We start from the raw sequence: 18,398 nt of genomic DNA on the forward strand, positions 1-18,398 counted from the left end.
ATTTGATAGAGTTGTATAAGATAATAACAGTCATAGACAGAGTCAACAGCCAGAGACTCCTCCTAGTGCGGAAATGGTTCAATCGAGGGGGCATAATTTTAAGGTGATTTCGGGGGATATCAGATGTAGTTTTTTTTTCCACATGCAGAGTGATGGATGTGTGAAACACACTACCAGAAGTGCTTGTAGTGGCAGATACTTTAGGGACATTAAGAGACTCTTAGATATGCACATGAATGATAGAAAAGTGGAGGGTAACGTGGGAGGGAATGGTTAGATTGATCCAAGAGTAGAGTAAAATGTCAGCCCACATCATGGGCTGAAAGGCCTATACTGTTCTGTGATGTTCTATGTATTCCAGGTTTGAACGGCTTGTCATATGAAGAGCGTCTGGTAACTCTGGGCCTGTATTCACTGGATTTAGAAGACTGAAGGGGTGAACTATCAAATGGTGAAATTTATTGATAGAGTGGATGTGGAGAGAATGTTTCCTATGAGGGAAGAGTCTAAGACTGAAGGACACAGCTTCAGAATAGAGGGACGTCCTTTTAGATTGGAGATGAAAAGAATTTCTTTAACCAGAGAGTGGTGAATCTGTGGAATTCTTTGGCACAGGCAGTTGTGGAGGCCAAGTCTTTATGCATGAAGGGATATGGGGAGAAGGCAGGAGATTGGGGCTGAGAGGAAGAATGAATCAGTCATGATGAAATGGCAGAGCAGACTCAATGGGCCAAATAGCCTAATTACTCTCGGCTATCTTATGGCCTTATGGCAACACGTGGGTGCAGAGATGATAGCTATCTTCACATCCCAGTGGAGGGGGTAGAGATGTGAAGCGACAGCAGACCCAAGCTAGGGCAGGAGCAACAGTGCTGAGAGGCCAGAGGAACAGCCTTCTCCTGGAACCTATGTCATCACTGGAGGCCAAAATTCAGCACATGGGAGACACTTGCTCACTGAAGATGTAAGGGTAAGTCATGAGAACAGCAGGTAAGGGAGAATGAGGAATTGCTTTTAAGATTTGAAATTGATGGATATTTGATGGGTAAGAGTGAGCTGGTGCAGAGCCAAAGGTGCTGTAGCATGGCCACATCCCTCCCTACGTTCCACCAGAAATCCATTGATTTAACCCCAGCCTAATCACGGGACAATTTATAGTGACCAATTAACCTACTGACCCATCTGTACATTATTGGAAGCTGGAGGAAACCCAGGCGACCACGGGGGAAACGTACCGAATTGAACTCCGATCTCTGATGCCCCAAGCTGTAATAGCATCACACTTATTGCTATGCTGCAGTGGTGCCACAAATTGACAGCATCTACAGGGGTGACGCCTCAGGAAGGCAACATCCATCATCAAAGGTCTCTGCCATCTGGGTCATGCCAACTTTTCACGGCTACCATCCAGCAGGAACACCAGAAGCCTGAAGTCCTCACCACCAGCTTCGAGAACAACTATGGGCAGTACTGTAATGTAGCGGTTAGCAGAGCACTTTACAGCACCAGCAGACGCAATTGCATCCTGAGGAAGGCTCTGGACCCGAAACATCGACTCTTTGTTCCCTTCCATAGATGCTGAGTTTCTCCAGTGTTTTGTTGGTGTTGCTCTGGATTTGTAGCATCTGCAGAACCTGATGATTTAAGGTGGGCCGGTTGGCTCAAGAAATGAACAGTTAAAGGGAAGTAGCCAGTCTTGAACCTGTGGTGTGGGACCTCAGCTTTCTGTACCTGCCGCCTGATGGTAGCAGTGAGGTGGCCTGGTCAGGGTGGTGGGCATCCACGATCATCAATGTTGCCTTTCTGAGGCAGCCCCTCCTGCAGATATTACAGACGGGGGGAGGGATATGCCCACAATATATTGGGCAGAGTCCACCGCTCTCTTCCGGCTGCTGAACCTCCTGCCCCGACGGGATCCACGAAAGGACGGCACGGCCTGGATGGTGGAGATCATTGATGATGGATGGTGCCTCCTTGACGCAGTACCATCGCCCAAGTCGTGCCCTCTTCTCATTGCTGCCAAGGAGGAGGAGGAGGAACCTGAAGACACACACTCAACACTTCAGGAACAGCTTCTTCCCGTCTGCGTTCAGATTTCTGAGAGGGCAATGACCCCACCTACACTGTCGCTGGTTTCTCTTTTGCTCTTTTCTTCACTGTTAATTTAAATATATAAAAGGGAGGTGTAGGGCACTCCTTCCCTCCACCAGCCTGAAGGTCACCCCTAGGCAAGGAGCAGCACCTGCTTTTCCCCAGCGCCCCCACCTCAATCAGGGTCACGTGAAGTTGGTCGTATGGGCAGCCGGTGCAGATCACATGTCCTGGCTGTGTGACCACTGACAGCAGGCAGACAATCTCTGAAGGGTATTGATAATGTCTGGGGTCACCCATCCTTTAAAGAAGGCAAACAACTTCTGTGAGAAAATTTGCCAAGAACAATCATGGTCATGGAAAGACCACGATCACCCATGGCATACAACATGGCACACAAAGATGATGATGATGATATATGCCTTATTGTAATTTAAATACATATTGCAATGTACCACTGCTGCAAAACAACACATTTCTCAACATATGCCAGCGATGTTAAACCTGATTCTGATGTGAGATGTTGAGCATTGTAGAGCTGTGTCTTTCTTCCCATTCTCCCCACACCATCCACCACCTCAGCAAACCATTTTACATCATATAACTCGATGATAGTGAATCCAATTCTGATTATGATCACCACAGCCAACTCGGGGACACCTTTGGTTGGAGCACTCAAGTGTCCAGGCTCCGCAACAGGAGGCCAACGGCTCTCGCCAGCAAACAGCAGAAGCGTAGAATCATCAAACACACACTCACCCAGCTTCACTTCAGCATTCTCCGTCAGCAGGACGTTCTGGCCCTTGATGTCCCGGTGGATAACCTTGTGCTGGTGAAGGTGAGTCAGGCCCTGGAATGGTGGGAAAGAAGGGTCAGACGTTATTCCGTAGCAGACTCACAGGTCAGGGGAGCAGTGATGGAAATGGAAACTGCGGAGAGCAGTTTTGCGTTCCTTATCTAACAAAGGATGTGCTGGCACTGGAGAAGCTCCAGAGGAGTCTCATAAGGAAGATCCCAGAAATGAAAGGGTTAATGTATGAGGGACTAAGGAGCTGGTGGTAGACCTGAGGAGAGCTAAGGTACCGGTGACCCCTGTTTCTATCCAGGGGGTCAGTGTGGACATGGTGGAGGATTACAAATACCTGGGGATACAAATTGACAATAAACGGGACTGGTCAAAGAACACTGAGGCTGTCTACAAGAAGGGTCAGAGCCGTCTCTATTTCCTGAGGAGAGTGAGGTCCTTTAATGATGTCGGACAATGCTGAGGATGTTCTACGAGCCTGTGGTGGCCAGTGCTATCATGTTTGCTGTTGTGTGCTGGGGCAGCAGGCTGAGGGTAGCAGACACCAACAGAATCAACAAACTCATTCGTAAGGCCAGTGATGTTATGGGGATGGAACTGGACTCTCTGACGGTGGTGTCTGAAAAGAGGATGCTGTCCAAGTTGCATGCCATCTTGGACAATGTCTCCCATCCACTACATAATGTACTGGGTGGGCACAGGAGTACATTCAGCCAGAGACTCATTCCACCGAGATGCAGCACAGAGCATCATAGGAAGTCATTACTGCCTGTGGCCATCAAGCTTTACAACTCCTCCCTTGGAGGGTCAGACATCCTGAGCCAATAGGCTGGTCCTGGACTTATTTCATAATTTACTGGCATAATTTACATATTACTATTTAACTGTTTATTACTATTTCTCTATTACTATTTATTATTTATGGTGCAACTGTAACGAAAACCAATTTCCCCCGGGATCAATAAAGTATGACTATGACTATGATGGCTCAAGGCCTGTTCTCACTAGAGTTTAGAAGAATGAGGGGGGACCTCATTGAAACCTATCCAATATTGAAAGGCCTGTAAGAGTGGATGTGGAGAAGATATTTCCTATAAAGGGAGCATCTAGGACCAGGGAGAACAACCTCTGAATATAGGAACATCCATTTAGAACAGAGATGAGGAGGAGTTTCTTTCTCCAGAGGGTGGTGAGTCTGTGGAATTCTTTGACACAAATAGCTGTGGAGGCCAAGTCGTTGGGTATATTTAAAGCAGAGGTTGATAGGTTCTTGATTAGTCATGTCATCAAAGGTTACAAAGGCAGCAGAGTGTGCTTGAGATGGATAACAAATCAGCCAAAATGGAATGGCAGAGTAGATTCAATGGACCAAATGGCCTTATTCTACTTTATGTCTTTGGTCTTACATCGTGCACTAGGCAGAGCCAAATACCACAAAGATCGTCAAACTAATGCTGATATCCAGGGACAGATATGAGGAAAGGGGACCAAAATCCAGACTAATTCTGCTCCTATGTCCCGTGGAGTCTCTGTCAGAGATCAAATGACAGCAAGCACATTTTCCCAGTGTGGAAATGGCTAGTATCAGGGGACAGATATTTAAGGTGATTGGAGGAAAGTGCAGGGGGATGTTATTGGTAAGTTCTTTTACACAGAGTGTGGTGGGTGTGTGGAGTATGCCGCTGGGGTTGTGGTAGTAGTGAATATTTATTTTATTCAGAGATACAGTACAGTAACAGGCTCTTCCAGCTCAATGAGCCCGTGACGTGCCACCCCATTACACCAATGTGACCAATTAAAGTACTAACCCGTATGTCTTGGGAAAGTCGAGAGAAACCTGTGGAAACCCACATGGTCACAGGGAGAGCTTAAAGGCAGTGATGGGGATTGAACCCAGGTCACTGGTGCTGTAAGGTGTTATGCTAACTGCTATGCTACTAGGGAATTTAAGAGAGTCTTTGATATTTATCAACATTTGACTGTACATATATACAACCAAATGAAACAATGTTCCTCTGGACCACAGTGCACCCATAAAACATATATCACTCACCGCACATAAAACAAAATATTACCATTAATTAGTTAATAAAATATAATTCAAAAATACATGTAGTGCACAGCGCAGGCAAACAGTAAACAGCTCACTGTCGTAATGGTGGCAGGGTATTCATTAGTCTCACAGTCTGAGGGAAGAAGCTGTTACCCAGTCTGACCGTCCTAGTCCTGATGCTCCTGTACCTCCTTCCTGATGGTAGTGGGTCAAAGAGATTGTGGGATGGGTGGTAGGGATCCTCAACAATGCCTTGGGCCCTTTGTCTAAGTGTCACAAATAGGGGAGAGGTAGACCCTGTGATCTACTCAGTGATTTTTACTGTCCTCTGTCGACTCTGATGGCCTGATGCCTTGCAGCTTCCGTACCACACGACGATGCAGCCAGATAGGGCAGCCTCGATGGTGCTTTGGGAGGAAGTCATTCGAATGGGGGTGGGGAGCATTACATGCCACATCGTCCTCAGAAAGCATAGCCGCAGCTGGAGCTTCTTGACCAGTGAGGAGGTGTTATAGGACATTACAGCACAGTCCAGGCCCTTTCGCCAATGACATTGTGCCGACCTTTTAACCTAGTCTAAGATCAATCTCACTTTCCCCCCTACATAATACAACATTTTTCTATCAACCATGTTCCTATCTGTGTCTCTTAAATGTTTCTAATGTATCTGCCTCCACCACCAGTCCTGGAAGTGCATTCCAGACACTCACCACCTTTCACAAAAAAAACGTACCTCTGACATCCCCCCTATAATTTGCTCCATTCGCCTTAAAATTAACTCCCCCGAATTAGCCGTTACCATCCAGAGGAGAAGTCTCCTGCTGTCCCGCGGAAAGCGTGGGTTTTTCTGGGTGCTGCAGTTTCCAGTCACAGTCCAATGACATACGGTTAATCAGTTAATTGATCATTGTAAATTTCCCGTGATTAGTTAGGGTTAAATCGGGGAATTGCTGGGGGCACGGCGTGAAGAGGCGGAAAGGCCTGTTCCACGCTGTGTTCCAAAAAATAACTAACAGTGGGGTACGAGCTATAAAGGGTAAGGAACTGCTCAGACATTGGCTGCAGGTTAGGGTCCAGGTTAGATCATAATAGGAAAATGGAGGGCTACGCGGGAGGGAAGATTGATCTTGGAGTAGGTTAAAGGGTGAGCACAACATCGTGGGCCGAAGAGCCTCTACTGTGATGTAATGTTCTATGTTCTACAGCTGGGTAAAAGAGAGAGGTTACTATTCTGCCTTCAGGGAAGAGGCGGCGGTGAGGTTTGGGAGTGGATTCTGGAGCTCGGGGTGAAGTCAGCCAAAGGTGAACCCCGGCTGGCAGTAATGCTGGAAATGGGCTGGAGTGTCGGAGAAGGAACGAGATCCCAAGAGGCTATTGGTCCGGAGGTAATCACGGAGACGGGGTGAGGGCAGGAGTCACATTGCTCCGAGTACAGGCAGCCAGTGAGGGTGTGGTAACAGGTGTGCTACCTGCATTGCCCTTGCTCTCACCCACAGGGATCAGGCCTGTCAGATTAGTCAGCATCCGAGTACAGGCAGCCAGTGACGGTGTGCCCCTGCATTGCCCCTGCTCTCACCCACAGGGATCATTGTACTGAAGACTAATTAGGCCTGGCTGAGGGCAGGTTTCCTGCAGGCTTTAAGGAATTGGAGAGTGCTGCAAACACAGAGCCTTTACCCTCCCTTCTAACCAACAATCTCTTTGATCCCGTACCATCAGGCAGGAGGTACCATAGCATTAGGACAAGAATTGTTAGAAAGGGAATCAGCTTCTTCCCCCAGGACGTGAGACTTCTGAACTCCCTGTGTTATACTGTTTACTTCTTAACTTGCAACATATATGCACCTTATTATGTATTAATTTATTTGTGGTAAATTACTTTTGGGGTGATGAGATGTAAGGTGCTCTTTCCCTCTACTGGGCAAAGTATAGCACTTGATCCCCTGAGCACCCACTTAGTCCCCGATCAGGGTCACAGGAAGCCATGGGAGCAGGTGGTGGATGGTCATATGAGCAGCAGGTGCAGATCACAAGCCCTGGTTATGTGACCACCGACACCAGGCAGACAATCTTTGAAGATTATTGATTATGGCTGGGGTTACCCGTCTTGTAAAGACACTGGCCAGAAGACGGCAAACAACTTCCGTGGGAAAATTTGCCAAGAACAATCATGGTCATGGAAAGATCACGACCACCCGTCACACGATACAGCACATAGTGATGATGATGAATATTACATCATGTCTTATATGTGTTCTGTTCTACACCTTGGTCTGGAGGAACGTTGTTTTGTTTGGCGGTATTTGTGCGTACGGATGAATGACAATAAACTGGACTTGAACTTGAATACATACTCGTAAAATCTCGCGGCAAATGTAGGCGATCCACTCCTCCTTCAGCGTGTTTCCCTTGGTGTTTTTGATCAGGTCTGTCACCGAGCCAGCACCACAGAACTCCATCACCAGCTGGAAAACACAGGCACGCGGTGAGTATGTCACCAGATTTCTACAGCCATACGGTGGGGAGCATTCTGACTGGTTACGTCACCGTCTGGTCTGGGGAGGCCAATGCACAGGATCTGAAAGAGCTGCAGAAAGCTGTAAACTCAGCCAGCTCCATCATGGGCTCCAGCCTCCCCAGCATCGAGGACTCCTTCAAAAGGCAAAACCTCAAGAAGGTGGTATGCATCACCCAGGAGCCTGAAGACACAGAGACATTTTAGAAACAGCTTCTTCCCCTCTTCAATCAGATTTCTGAATGGACAATGGACCCACGTACACTACCTCAATATCTTGTTCTCTTTTTGCCTTGCTTTTATATACAGTTTGCTTTATATATTACAATGTACTGCTGCCGCAAAACAACAAATTTCACAACATACACTCAGTGGCCACTTTATTAGGTACACCTGTACACCTGCTTGTTAAGGCAAATATTGGATCAGCCAATCACGTTGCAGCAATTCAATGCATAAAAGTATGCAGACATGGTCAAGAGGTTCAGTTGCTCTGTGACGAGAATACAAATAGATAAGATGTTAGCTGTCCTGTGTGATCAGCAGTTGGTCTGCCACCTGTCTTCAAGAGAGAGATAAGGAACACAATGAAACAGCATCTGGAGATGTGTAATGAAGGGACGGGAGAGAGAGAGCTGTCTGGAGCGGCTCCCCCTTTGAACCCTGAACTGTTTGAAGTGATGGACAGGCGACACCCCAGCAGGGGGATAAAAAGGGACAGGTTCGCTAAGGCAGGACACACACGACACCCGAGGTAACGAGACCCTGGAAGCGGTGCGCCTCTCACGAGTCGGTGGGGAGTACCGAATAACGCACAGGGTGGAAAGGTACGATCAGCGGGAACCCGGTGTGTGTCCGCCCTTGCTTGGGTGTCGGGTTCACTGCAGAGGATCGACCGCATCTGGAGGAGGGGTCACAGTCGGTGACCTCAGGTGACATCACCAAGGACCCGCCCAAAAGCTGTTTGTGAGCAATTATCGCCGGTCTGTGAGTGGAAGCCGTTTCTGAATGATCAGTCGTTCCCATTCTCTCTCTCGCTCTCTCCCCCCACGTTGTCCATCGCCATGGCAACGATTACTGCGAACTGAACTAAATTGGACTGAACTTTTGTGTCACTTTGAAATTTGGTCATTTACCCCTAGACAACGATAGAGCTTGATTGATGCTGTTATCTTAATTCTGTGCACATGTGTGTTTATCATTGCTGAACTGTTGCATTTATTATCCTTTCGATTACTGTGTTGCTTGTTTCTTTAATAAAACTTTCTTAGTTCTAGTAATCCAGACTCCAACTGAGTGATCTATTTCTGCTGGTTTGGCAACCCAGTTACCGGGTACGTAACAGCTCAGACCAAATATCAGAATGGGGAATAAATATGATCTAAGTGACTTTGACTGTGGAATGATTGTTGGTGCCAGACAGGGTAGTTGAGTATCTCAGAGACTGCGGACTTCCTGGGATTTTCACACACAACAGCCTCTAGAGTTTACAGAGAATGGTGCGAAAAATCAGAAAAACATCCACAGTTCTGTGGACAAAAATGCCTTGTCAATGAGAGGGGTCAGAGGAGAATGGCTGGACTGGTTCAAGCGGACAGGAAGGTGACAGTAAGTCAGATAACCACACGTTACAACAGTGGTGTGCAGAAGTGCATCTCTGAACACACAGCACATCAAAAAAGATACACTCAGTGGCCACCTTATCAGGTACAGTGGACGGAGTGTATGTTTATCGTATGTTTTAGTGTATTTGCTGTCTTGCACTGCACTGCTGTCGCACAACAGATTTCATTACAAATATCAGCAAGAATAAACCTCATTCTGATTCAATAAATTGGTAAATTGGTTCATTATTGTAATACTTACTGAGGTATAGTGAAGAAATTATGTTGCATACTGTTCATACAGATGAAATTATTACACAGTGCATTGTGGTAGTACAAGGTAAAACAGTACGACAATGCAGAATACAGTCTTATAGTTACAGAGACAGTGCAGTGCAGGCAGACAATAAGGTACGAGTTCATAACGAGGTAGACCATGAGGTCTAGCAGCCTGGTGGTACGTGCTTTCAGGCTTTAGGAGAGGGAATTGGGGAGAAGAGAGAATGTCTGGGCTGGGTGGGATCTTTGATTTTACCGAGGCAGTGGGAAACGTAGACAGAATCCATGGTCAGGAGGCTGGCTTCCATGATGTGCTGAGCTGTGCCCACAACTATCTACACTATCTAGCGGTCACTGAAAGAGGCTACGCAGGTGGACAGAGTGGTTAAGAAGGCATATGAAGGCAAGTTGCCCATGAGGCCAACTCGAATAAACCAGCTCCACCAATATCCTCATCAGCAAACCTGAGCAAAGTTCTGATGAAGAACATGGAGGCCATCCTCTCAATGCTTGCCCCTCCTGAATGGGTCAATGGGTGGGTGAGGTGGGACAGGTCTGAGAACATAGTGTAGGATTAGATTGTTCAATTTTCTTTGCAGCTTAACAGTTAATTACCTGCTTGTATTTTTATAGCTATTTATATAAATGTAACTTTTTAGTATGTTTCCGAGTGGTCACGGTATGTATGTGTAGTTGCTCAGGGTACCTCTTAGTGATTACAGTTCTTTGTATCATTCTGGAAATTTCTGGAAGCCTCTCTGATGCTGCATTATTTGAATAGGGCTACCTGATTGGTTACCTCTTATCTACAAATTTGCATGTGTCAGGTCTGCACTGGCAGGCATCTCCCAGTTTTCACCCAGTTAATAGGAGTTAACAGCCACTCATTTCTAACGAATTACCTGCAGCCTATTTAAACCCATTTCTCATCCACAGTTCATGATCACCCATTGAACTTACAAGGCCTCAACCAGTTGCTCCTAGCCTTCCCTTACCTTGTAGTCTTGTTGTGTTCTCTCTTGTTTTTAGGCCCCTTGTGGCTTATTATTTTGCAGTTTATTATTAAAGTGATCACCTCCACTGTTCCGTGTTTGGGTTGAACCTCCTCTACATTTCCTGGCAGAATGGAATGTTTCTTATCTATGGTATAAAAAGAATTGAGTACACTCCCCCCCCCCATTGTTTTCATCTTCTGTTCTTTGTTCCTAGTAGCTAGACAGTGATTCTGATCCTAATAAAATTATTCTGAAGTAACAAATTTGATACCTCTTCCTTGACTTCCAAAAGAACGTTGGATCAAAACATCAGAATGGAACAATAGTCATGTTGGATTCCAATGTTTTAATCTAAGTTTCTTTCAAAAGTCAGGAAAGATGCATAAAACTAATGCTTCATGATCATTTTATTAAGAGTTGATCGAATGAAGGAAACAGAAGCACAGAGTGACAAAGGTCTGCTAAGTGAAGGGAAAGCTAAGATTGAGAAGGTTAAGATGATGCTGCTTTGCATTTAGCTATTTTATACCCATAGAGATAAGGAAAAATTCCATTCAAATTCATAGATAAGCATCAACCAATGAAAAGCACATATTCAATAATGCAGAATAAAGAAGCTTCCAGAACTTTCCAGGACTATACTTTGTATTTCCATCAGGAGGCATATAAAATTTGCATATACATATAAGAACTATTTAAAATACAAGTGGATAATTAATTGTTAAACTGCAAAGAAAATATCAATTAAATGGTTTAATCTAAGAATTAAACAGTTGGATCCCACAATAGGCATTTGGCTCTGTTGATTACCCTCCCTTCCTTGCTCAGCCTTGTCCACACCAGAGAGTACACGGAGTTGAAAGGAGGTCCTTTACCCAAAGCTGGTCGTCCACGCCTGGAGGGTTCTTCTTAATGAAGGCGCCATAGTACGTGGCAATGTTTCGATGGTGAGAATACTTTTTTAGCATATTTATTTCCTGTTTGATCTCCTCTTCTTCATCCTGTGGGAAGGAACAAACATCTCAGTCTCATTCACCCATGACAATCATTCCCACCAAAGACACAGACTTCTGTTCAAAGATTATATCAAAATATTAAAGCATACAGTGAAATGCAGTGTTTGCATCAATGGCCAACACAGTCCCAAAGCATGATGCACAAGTTTTGACATATGTCCAGCCCAAGTTAGGGTCCATCAGTTAATCACTGATGGGAATGTAGATGGAACTAGGCAGATGACCAGGCTGGCATGGACTAGAGAGGCCAAAGGGCCTGTTCCTGTGTCATAGTTCTCTATTACTCAATTATGTAGGGTATCACAGGACAGTGTGGGCACGTGGCCAAGTGGTTAAGGCATTGGACTAGCGACCTGCAGGTCGTGAGTTCGAGCCCCAGTTTAGGGAACGTGTTGTGTCCTTGAGCAAGGCACTTAATCACACAGTGCTCTGTGACGACACTGGTGCCAAGCTGTATGTGGAGAGGGGAGACTTGCAGGATGGGCAACTGCTGGTCTTCCATACAACCTTGCCCAGGTCTGTGCCCTGGAGAGTGAAGACTTTCCAGGCGCAGATCCATGGTCTCGCAAGACTAACGGATGCCTTAAAATCACAGGACAGAAACAAACTGTATGGCCCAGCTGGTCTGTGCCGAACTATTATTCTGCCTAGTCTTATTGACCTGCACCTGGACCATACCCCTCACTGCCTCTCCCCTCCATATGTCTATCCAAACTTCTCTCAAATTATGAAATCAACCCCACATCCACCACTTTCACCAGCAGCTCGTTCCACATTCTCACCGGGCACTGAGGGAAGAAATTCCCCTCCCCAGGTTCCCCTTAAAAATCTCACCTTTCACCCTTAACCCATGACCTCTAGTTCTTGTGTCACCCAACCTAGTAGAAAAAGCCTGCTTGTATTTACCCTGTCTATACCCCTCATCATTTTATCAAATCTCTCCTCAATCTCCAACGCCCCAGAGTCACAGAGCGACAGTCTACAGCACAGAAACCGGACCTTCAGCCTGTCTAATCCATGCTAAACTATTTTTCTGCCTAGTTCAACTTTTCCCAGTAACTCACGTCCTGAATCCCAGACACATTCTAGTAAATTTTTCTGTACTCTTTCTTTCAAGTTTATTGATATCTCTCTGATAGAGAGGTTTAAAGTCCAAAGTAAATTTATTATCAACGTATTAACAGTATATGTCACCATACACTACTGCGAGATGCATTTTCTTGCAGGCATTCACAGTAGGTACAAAGAAACACAATAGAATCAATAAAAAACCCTATTACGCAAGTCCTCAAGTCGTGGCAACATCTTTGTAAATCTTTGTGAGCAGAACTGCACAAAATGCTCCATATTCTGAGTAGACGGTATCTGCAGGGCGAAGGGCCTGTGCTGTACTGGTCTATGTTTCAATATTTGGCCTCACCAACCTCTTCCCAATTCCTGGCAAGGTCTCACCTTACCCCTGTCCCCACCAACTCCTTTGTCTCCATCAGGTCCTCCTTGTGGCCTCCTGTGTCCCTCCTATCATCCCACAGTCTCTTAGTCTCTACCATCAGGCAGGCAGTATGGTAGGATTAAGTTGAGGACTTAGGGTGGGAAACAGCTTCTTCCTCCAGGCTGTGAGACTACTAACCTCCCTGCCACCACCCAGGTCTCATCTCATATGAAGCGCCAATAGCGTTACACTGTTTGCTTTTTGACTTGTGAAATAAATGCACCTTAGGTTAAATGTCAATCTTCTGGAATATATTTTATCATTTGTTAATTTATTTACACCCCCAACCGCCACTAATTTATCATTTCCTGCCAGAGTTACCTTCTACACAGACACTCCTGTGCCTACTGCATCTTTATGGACATACAATCAATGTATACAAGCTATTGTATTGCAATTCATTTGTGTTTCCTGCATTTATAGTGTTTTTGTTTATTTACTGTTTCTTTATTTCTGCAGTTTTTTTGTGCTGCACTGGAACCGGAGTAACAATTATTTTGTTCGCCTTTACACTTGTGAGCAGTAAGTGCTGTTAAACAATCTTGAATCTTGGTAACATTGCTTGTGCGTATGCGCCAGTCGTGCATGCAGCCTGTTACAGCCGTTCCGATCAGTATTCTTACTTTTAACTTACGTTATTTTTTGTGTATTTTTTTTTATGGTAACACGTCGAAGCTGCACCCTCTCTAACATGCTGGTAGAGAGAGTTTTATTTGGGTTTTTAGCGCTGGAAATAGTTACATTCGGACACGTCTCATTAGCGAGGCAGCAGGATGGTCGCATTGTGTATTCCAGGGACCAGCTGATTGCACTTATGCCGGCCGGTTTAGCGAGCAGAGCGGCGGACACCCCTGCTGAAATCTGGAGGAAAACACACAAAGGATGCAGAGGGGGATCACAAAGTCGAGGAAAGAGGACCGGGTCGAGACAACAGAGACTTATGGAGAAGAGGAGTTCGGTGGGTAATAAAATGGACGAGTTCACGGCGCTAGCCAGGCGTCAGAGAACATTCCGGAAGTGCAATGTTATGTGTTTCACTGGAACGAGGCTGCACGAGGATATACCCAATCAAACCTTCTCCATGGACAGCTTCCAGAACGTTCAGGCTGACCGGAAGTGCACTGAGAGCGGTAAGCGTAAAGGAGTTGGGGGCTTACTGTTTTGGTTAACAACAGATGGTGCAATCCGGGTCATATTACGATCGAGGAATGTGTTTGTAGTCCGGATATTGAACTTTTTACTGTTGGATTGTGGCCATATTCCACCGAGATACAACACTGGGCGGCACGGGAGGTCGTTCCTGCCTGTGGCCATCGAACTTGCAGCTCCTCCCGTGGAGGGTCAGACACCCTGAGCCAATAGACTAGTCCTGGACTTATTTTCCATCTGGCATAGTTTGCATTTTGTTGTTTGATTGTTTGTGGTTTTTGTATTGCTATAATTACGCTCTATTCTTGGTTAGTGCGGCTGTAACGAAACCCAATTTCCCTCGGGATCAATAAAGTATATCTATCTATCTACTTGATGTATTAAGTGTATCAGTTATACCATCATGTACTGTGTTGTGCACCTTGGTCCAAAGGAACATTGTTTTGTTTGGTGGTGTACATGTGTGCGGTTGAATGACAATAAACTTGAACTTGAATTATCTCTTTTACTCCAGGTGCTCAAAGTTTGATGGTTACAAAGTTTGTTAAAGATGACACTCAGATAGATGGTGTTGAGAGTAAAGAGGGTTATCAGGAGTTTTTGATTGGGTGGGTAAGTGGGCAAAGTAAGTGCATCGTCATGTAGACGCGCAAGGTGCTGAAATTCGGGAGGGCAAACGGGGTCAGAACTTTCACAGGGACTGGGGAGTTTTGTAGAACGGAAGAAATGAGTACAAGTGCATGGTCCTCTCAAAGTGCAGTTATGGTAGGCAGGGTGGAGAAGGAGGAATTTAGCACACTGCCCTTCATCAGTCAAAAGTATTACAGAAGTTGCGATGCTATGTTGCATGTGTACAAGATGTCGGTAGTGTAGCAGTTAGCATAACACTATTACAGCTCCAGCAACCCAGGTTCAACTCCCATCACCGTCTGTAAGGAGTTTATACATTCTCCCCGCATTTCCTCCCACATTCCAAACATATGCAATAAATAGATTAATTAGTCACATGGGTGTAATCAATCACACAGGTGTAATTGATCAAAGGGGTGTAATTGATCAAATGTGTGTAATTGATCAGACGGGTGTAATTGATCAGACGGGTGTAATTGGGCGACATGGGCTCATTGGACCACGAGGGCCTGTTACTGTGCGGTATTTCCAAATAAAATGCTGTAAGAAGTCACGAAGAATCTTGGGCCAAAATGTCGGTTGTTTATTCCCCTCAATAGATTAGATTCAAAGCTGGCTTGGCCACAGTAGGCAGAGGGTCATGATGGAAGGGGCTTACTCTAACCAGAGGTAATATGGGTGTGTTTGGTCGCTGCAGATTCATTGGGTGTGAAGGGCCTGTTATACTGTACTGTAAAGAAACATAGAAATCTACAGCACATTACAGGCCCCTCAGCCCACAATGTTGTGCTGACCACGTTACCTACTCTAGAAACTACCTAGAATTTCCTTAGCGTACAGCCCTCTACTCCTTTAAGCTCCATGTACCTATCTAATAGTCTATTGTATCCATCTCTACCACTTTCACTGCTAGTGAGTTCCACGTACTCACCACTTTCTGTGTGAAAAACTTACCTCTGACATCCCCCTTGTACCTGCTTCCAAGCACCTTAAAACAATACCCCCCCCACCCCCCGTGTTAGCCATTTCAGCCCTGGGAAAAAGCCTCTGGCGATCCACACGATCAAAGCCCCTCATCATCTTATACACCTCTATCAGGTCACCTCTCATCCTCTGTCACTCCAAGGAGAAAAGGCCAAGTTCACTCAACCTATTCTTATAAATTACATCCTCCAATCCAGGCAACATCCTTATAAATCTCTTCTGCATTCTCTCTATAGTATCTACATCTTTCCTGTAGTGAGGTGACCAGAACTGAACACAGTACTCCGTGGGGTCTAACTAAGGTCCTATATAACTGTAATATTGCCTTATGGCTCTTGAACTCAATCCGTGGTTGATGAAGGCCAACGCACCGCACACCTTCTTTACAACACTGTGAGTCTGCACAGCAGCTTTGAGTGTCCTATAGACACGGACCCCATGATCTCTCTGATCCACCACACTGCCCAGGATCTTACCATTAATACTATATTCTGTCTTCAAATTTGACATACCAAAATGAACCACTTCACACTTAGCTGGACTGAACGCCATCTGCCACTTCTCAGCCCAGTTCTGCATCCTATTGATGCCCCGCTGTAACCTCTGACAGCCCTCCAAACTATTCACGACACCCAAACTTTTGTGTCATTAGAAAACTTACTAACCCACACTTCTACTTCCTCATCCAGGGCATTTATAAAAATCACAAAGAGGAGGGGTCCAGACCAGATCCCTGCAGAACACCACTGGTCACCGACCTCCGTGCAGAATACAAACCATCTACAACCACCCTTTGCCTTCTGTGGACAACCCAGTTCTGGATCCACAAAGCAAGGCCTCCTTGGATCCCATGCCTTATTACTTTCTGAATGAGCCTTGCATGGGGAACCTTATCAAATGCCTTACTGACATCCATAAACACTACATCCACTGCTGTACCTTCATCAATGTGTTTTGTTACATCCTCAGAGAATTCAATCAGGTTTGTCTCTCCAAATGCTCATAAACCTTGCCTCTCAGAATCTTCTCCAACAATTTGCCCATTAGTGAAGCAAGACTCACTGGTCTATGATTTCCTTGGTTATCTCTACTCTCTTTCTTGAAGAAAGGAACAAGATTTGCAACCTTCCAATCCTCTGGTACTTCTCCTGTCCCTGTTGATGATGCAAAGATCATCGCCATAGGCTCAGCAATCTTCCTCGCTTCCCACAGTAGCCTGCGGTACACTTGTCTGGTCCCGGCGACTTATCTAACTTAATACCTTTCAAAAGCTCCAGCACATCCTCTTTCTTAATGTCTGTACACTCAAGCGTTTTAGTCTGTTGTAAGTCATCCCCACAATTGCCAAGGTCCTTTTCCCTGGTGAATACTGAAACAAAGTATTCATTAAGTACCTCCGCTACCTCCTCTGACTCCATACATGTTTCTACTATCGCACCTGATTGGTCCTATTCTCACACGGCTCATCCTCTTGCTCTTCACATACTTGTAGAATGCCTTGGGGTTTTCCTTAATCCTGCTCACCAAGGCCTTCTCATGGCTTCTTCTGGCTCTCCTAATTTCATTCTTCAGCTCCTTCCTGGCACCCTTGTAATTTCTGAGAGCTTCAACAGTACCTAGTTTCTTGGATCTTTTGTAAGATTTTCTTTTCTTCTTAACTAGATTTTCTACATCCTTTGTACACCATGGTTCTTTTACCCTACCATCCTTCCCCTGCCTCAATGGAACACACCTATGCTGAATGTCATGCAAATGTTCCCTGAACATTTGTTATATTTCTGCCATGCATTTCCCTGAGAACATCTGCTCCCAATTTATGTTCCCAAGTTCCTGCCCAATAGCACCATATTTACGCCTCCCCCAATTAAACGTTTTCCCAAATTGTCTGCTCCTATCCCTCTCCAGCGCTATGGTGAAGGAGATAGAGTTGTGATCACCACCTCCAAAATGCTCTCCCACCGAGAGATCTGACACATGACCAGGTTCATTTCCCAATACCAGATCAAGTATAACCTCTCCTCCCGTAGGCTTATCTACATATTGCGTCAGGAAACCTTCCTGAACACACCTAACAAACTCCAGCCCATCTAAACCCCTTGCTCTAAGGAGATGCCAGTCAATATGAGGAATGTTAAAATCTCCCATCACAACAACCTTATGATTATTGCTCCGTTCCAGAATCTGCCTCCCTATCTGCTCCTCGATGTCTCTGTTATTATTGGGGATGTCTATAAAAAACACCCTGTAGAATTATTGCCCCTTCCTGTTTCTGACTTCCACCCACAATGACTCGGTAGACAATCCCTCCATGACTTCCTCTTCTGCAGCCGTGACGCTATCCCTGATTAGCAATGCCAGTTCTCCACCTCTTTTGCCTCCCTCCCTGTCCTTTTTGAAACATCTAAAGCCCGTCACACTCAGCAGCCATTCCTGCCCGAGACATCCAAGTCTGTGTAATAGCCACAATGTCACAGTTCCACGTATTGATCCACGCTCTAAGTTCATCCGCCTTGTTTATGATGCTCATTGCATTAAAATAGACACATCTCAAACCAGCTGGCTGAGTGCATCTTTGCTTATCATCTGCTCATCCTTCCTCACAAACTCCCTGCAAGCTGTCTCTATTTGTGTGCCAACCACCCCGTCCTCTGCCTCTTCACTTCAGTTCCGGCCCCCCTGCAAATCTAGTTTAAACTGTCCTCAATAGCATTAGCAAATAAAATCTTGAAATAAAATGTTAAAAAGAATATCGTCCTCACTTGTGGGAAATTGCTGTGCCTTCCTT

At 45.5% G+C, this 18,398-nt stretch overlaps 1 protein-coding gene across 4 annotated transcripts in view; it reads right to left on the reverse strand.

Annotated features, from left to right (window-relative positions):
• Positions 1-18,398, reverse strand: part of LOC134345104 (TRAF2 and NCK-interacting protein kinase-like) — a 255,068-nt gene that overhangs the window by 113,213 nt on the left and 123,457 nt on the right. For all 4 annotated transcript variants that reach the window (XM_063045266.1, XM_063045265.1, XM_063045267.1 and 1 more), the window contains exons 4-6: positions 11,218-11,343; positions 7,304-7,414; positions 2,851-2,941 (exon numbers count right to left, since the gene is read on the reverse strand). In XM_063045266.1, coding sequence (XP_062901336.1) covers positions 2,851-2,941; positions 7,304-7,414; positions 11,218-11,343 — 328 coding nt within the window. The remainder of the gene's footprint in view (positions 1-2,850; positions 2,942-7,303; positions 7,415-11,217; positions 11,344-18,398) is intronic.

Source organism: Mobula hypostoma, chromosome 4 (genome assembly GCF_963921235.1).
Source record: "Mobula hypostoma chromosome 4, sMobHyp1.1, whole genome shotgun sequence".
NCBI lineage: Eukaryota > Metazoa > Chordata > Chondrichthyes > Myliobatiformes > Myliobatidae > Mobula > Mobula hypostoma.